This window comes from Hylobates moloch, unplaced genomic scaffold (assembly GCF_009828535.3).
Source record: "Hylobates moloch isolate HMO894 unplaced genomic scaffold, HMol_V3 SCAFFOLD_7, whole genome shotgun sequence".
NCBI classification, from domain to species: domain Eukaryota; kingdom Metazoa; phylum Chordata; class Mammalia; order Primates; family Hylobatidae; genus Hylobates; species Hylobates moloch.
The window spans coordinates 54,906,296-54,909,328 of NW_026652282.1; the positions used below are offsets into that span (position 1 = coordinate 54,906,296).

Here is a 3,033-nt window from a genome sequence, read left to right on the forward strand (position 1 = left end):
ATAACTCAGTTCTTATTTGCACCTACTTCAGTGGACACTGAATTTGGAAAGTGAAGGATTTTGTTTTTTCTTTTAAGATTTGGGCATCTTTTGAATCTACCCTTCAAGTATTAAGAGACAGACTGTGAGCCTAGCAGGGCAGATCTTGTCCACCGTGTGTCTTCTGCACGAGACTTTGAGGCTGTCAGAGCGCTTTTTGCGTGGTTGCTCCCGCAAGTTTCCTTCTCTGGAGCTTCCCGCAGGTGGGCAGCTAGCTGCAGCGACTACCGCATCATCACAGCCTGTTGAACTCTTCTGAGCAAGAGAAGGGGAGGCGGGGTAAGGGAAGTAGGTGGAAGATTCAGCCAAGCTCAAGGATGGAGGTGCAGTTAGGGCTGGGGAGGGTCTACCCTCGGCCGCCGTCCAAGACCTACCGAGGAGCTTTCCAGAATCTGTTCCAGAGCGTGCGCGAAGTGATTCAGAACCCGGGCCCCAGGCACCCAGAGGCCGCGAGCGCAGCACCTCCCGGCGCCAGTTTGCAGCTGCAGCAACAGCAGCAGCAGCAAGAGACTAGCCCCAGGCAGCAGCAGCAGCAGGGTGAGGATGGTTCTCCCCAAGCCCATCGTAGAGGCCCCACAGGCTACCTGGTCCTGGATGAGGAACAGCAGCCTTCACAGCCGCAGTCGGCCCCGGAGTGCCACCCCGAGAGAGGTTGCGTCCCAGAGCCTGGAGCCGCCGTGGCCGCCAGCAAGGGGCTGCCGCAGCAGCTGCCAGCACCTCCGGACGAGGATGACTCAGCTGCCCCATCCACGTTGTCCCTGCTGGGCCCCACTTTCCCCGGCTTAAGCAGCTGCTCCGCCGACCTTAAAGACATCCTGAGCGAGGCCAGCACCATGCAACTCCTTCAGCAACAGCAGCAGGAAGCAGTATCCGAAGGCAGCAGCAGCGGGAGAGCGAGGGAGGCCTCGGGGGCTCCCACTTCCTCCAAGGACAATTACTTAGGGGGCACTTCGACCATTTCTGACAGCGCCAAGGAGTTGTGTAAGGCAGTGTCGGTGTCCATGGGCCTGGGTGTGGAGGCGTTGGAGCATCTGAGTCCAGGGGAACAGCTTCGGGGGGATTGCATGTACGCCCCACTTTTGGGAGTTCCACCCGCTGTGCGTCCCACTCCTTGTGCCCCATTGGCCGAATGCAAAGGTCCTCTGCTAGACGACAGCGCAGGCAAGAGCACTGAAGATACTGCTGAGTATTCCCCTTTCAAGGGAGGTTACACCAAAGGGCTAGAAGGCGAGAGCCTAGGCTGCTCTGGCAGCGCTGCAGCAGGGAGCTCCGGGACACTTGAACTGCCGTGCACCCTGTCTCTCTACAAGTCCGGAGCACTGGACGAGGCAGCTGCGTACCAGAGTCGCGACTACTACAACTTTCCACTGGCTCTGGCCGGGCCGCCGCCCCCTCCGCCGCCTCCCCATCCCCACGCTCGCATCAAGCTGGAGAACCCGCTGGACTACGGCAGCGCCTGGGCGGCTGCGGCGGCGCAGTGCCGCTATGGGGACCTGGCGAGCCTGCATGGCGCGGGTGCAGCGGGACCCGGCTCTGGGTCACCCTCAGCCGCCGCTTCCTCATCCTGGCACACTCTCTTCACAGCCGAAGAAGGCCAGTTGTATGGACCGTGTGGTGGTGGTGGTGGTGGGGGCGGCGGCGGCGGCGGCGAGGCGGGAGCTGTAGCCCCCTACGGCTACACTCGGCCACCTCAGGGGCTGGCGGGCCAGGAAGGCGACTTCACCGCACCTGATGTGTGGTACCCTGGCGGCATGGTGAGCAGAGTGCCCTATCCCAGTCCCACTTGTGTTAAAAGCGAGATGGGCCCCTGGATGGATAGCTACTCCGGACCTTACGGGGACATGCGGTAAGTTTTTCCTTCCAGAAATGTCGCCTTTCGGCCCAGGGCACGGAGTCGCTCTGTGTTCTGGGGTATCTAGCGGCTCCTACCTGCGCGAACACTCAGATTGCCCCTGGGAGAGCTCAGCAGGGTAAACCTAGAGCTCTCCGTGGGCTCCCGGCCTGCCAGAGGTTTAACCTGAGCTCTCCTAATTTCTGCTGCGTGCCCTGGGTGCTGATTCCTGCCCTCCCAGATTCTTCAGCTCCCCCAACGGCCCCAAATTCTCACTACCTCCTGGTACCCGAGGTCCCAAACTGAAATCCTATTGCACAGGCCACCTTCAGAGATAAAGCTCCCAAGCCCTCCACTCTTCCTTTCCTCCTGTCCTCAAAGTCTGAGAACCTCAATCAGAAATTTGGGCAATTTCTCCTCTTCAGGTCTGTTAGGATTTCCCTTTCAGCCTGCGCAGATTAGAGTCAAAAAGACTGGCCCAAGAGCTTCTCAGCGGGTCTCCTCCAGAGCGGTAAAGTGAAATTCTCGGTTAGGGAAAGAAAGTGGTCTCTGGGTGCTGAGGTCTACTGTGTGAAGGGGTGAACTTCTTTCCCCGGAAGCAACTGGGGACTTGCTCCGGGGCTGGAGGTCAGTAGAGATAATCCAAACCGTCATGTTTAGAGTAGGCAGAGGGGCAACTTTCTTGGTAAAGACTTCACAGGATTTGCAGTCACAGTTTCTCAACGTTGGTTGACTATGTTGAAAGTAGTTGCTTGGGTCGGTTTTCTCTTGTAAAGTGTTTATTTTCTCTGTGGATTATAACAGATCCACAGTCCCCTACTTCAGGTTTGCATCAGATCTATAAAGAGGAGAATATTCTTTTAATGTACAATTTAATTAGGCTTGAGTCTGACTTACAAAAGTGTTGGAAAACATTTTTTTGTAAAGCATTTCCTGCTCTTTCAGTGTGCTCCAAAATCTCCACTGGGGAGGGAGGAGTGAGGTTTTTTATTATATTCCTTCATTTTTAGGACATGTTTGCATTTTAGAATATGTGCTGTTAGCTCTAACAAATTGAGTAAGAACTCTTAATGACCTATGAGCCATAATCTTACCCCAAAGTTTTAATTAGCATATGAGAAAAGTGGCAGGCAATTGCATCGTGCTTATTAAAAATTATTCCT

At 55.6% G+C, this 3,033-nt stretch overlaps 1 protein-coding gene across 3 annotated transcripts in view; it reads left to right on the forward strand.

Annotated features, from left to right (window-relative positions):
* Positions 1 to 225: 225 nt before the first annotated feature.
* Positions 226 to 3,033, forward strand: part of AR (androgen receptor) — a 171,719-nt gene continuing 168,911 nt past the window's right edge. For all 3 annotated transcript variants that reach the window (XM_032757103.2, XM_032757105.2, XM_032757104.2), the window contains exon 1: positions 226 to 1,885. In XM_032757103.2, coding sequence (XP_032612994.1) covers positions 357 to 1,885 — 1,529 coding nt within the window. In that variant the 5' untranslated portion in view covers positions 226 to 356. The remainder of the gene's footprint in view (positions 1,886 to 3,033) is intronic.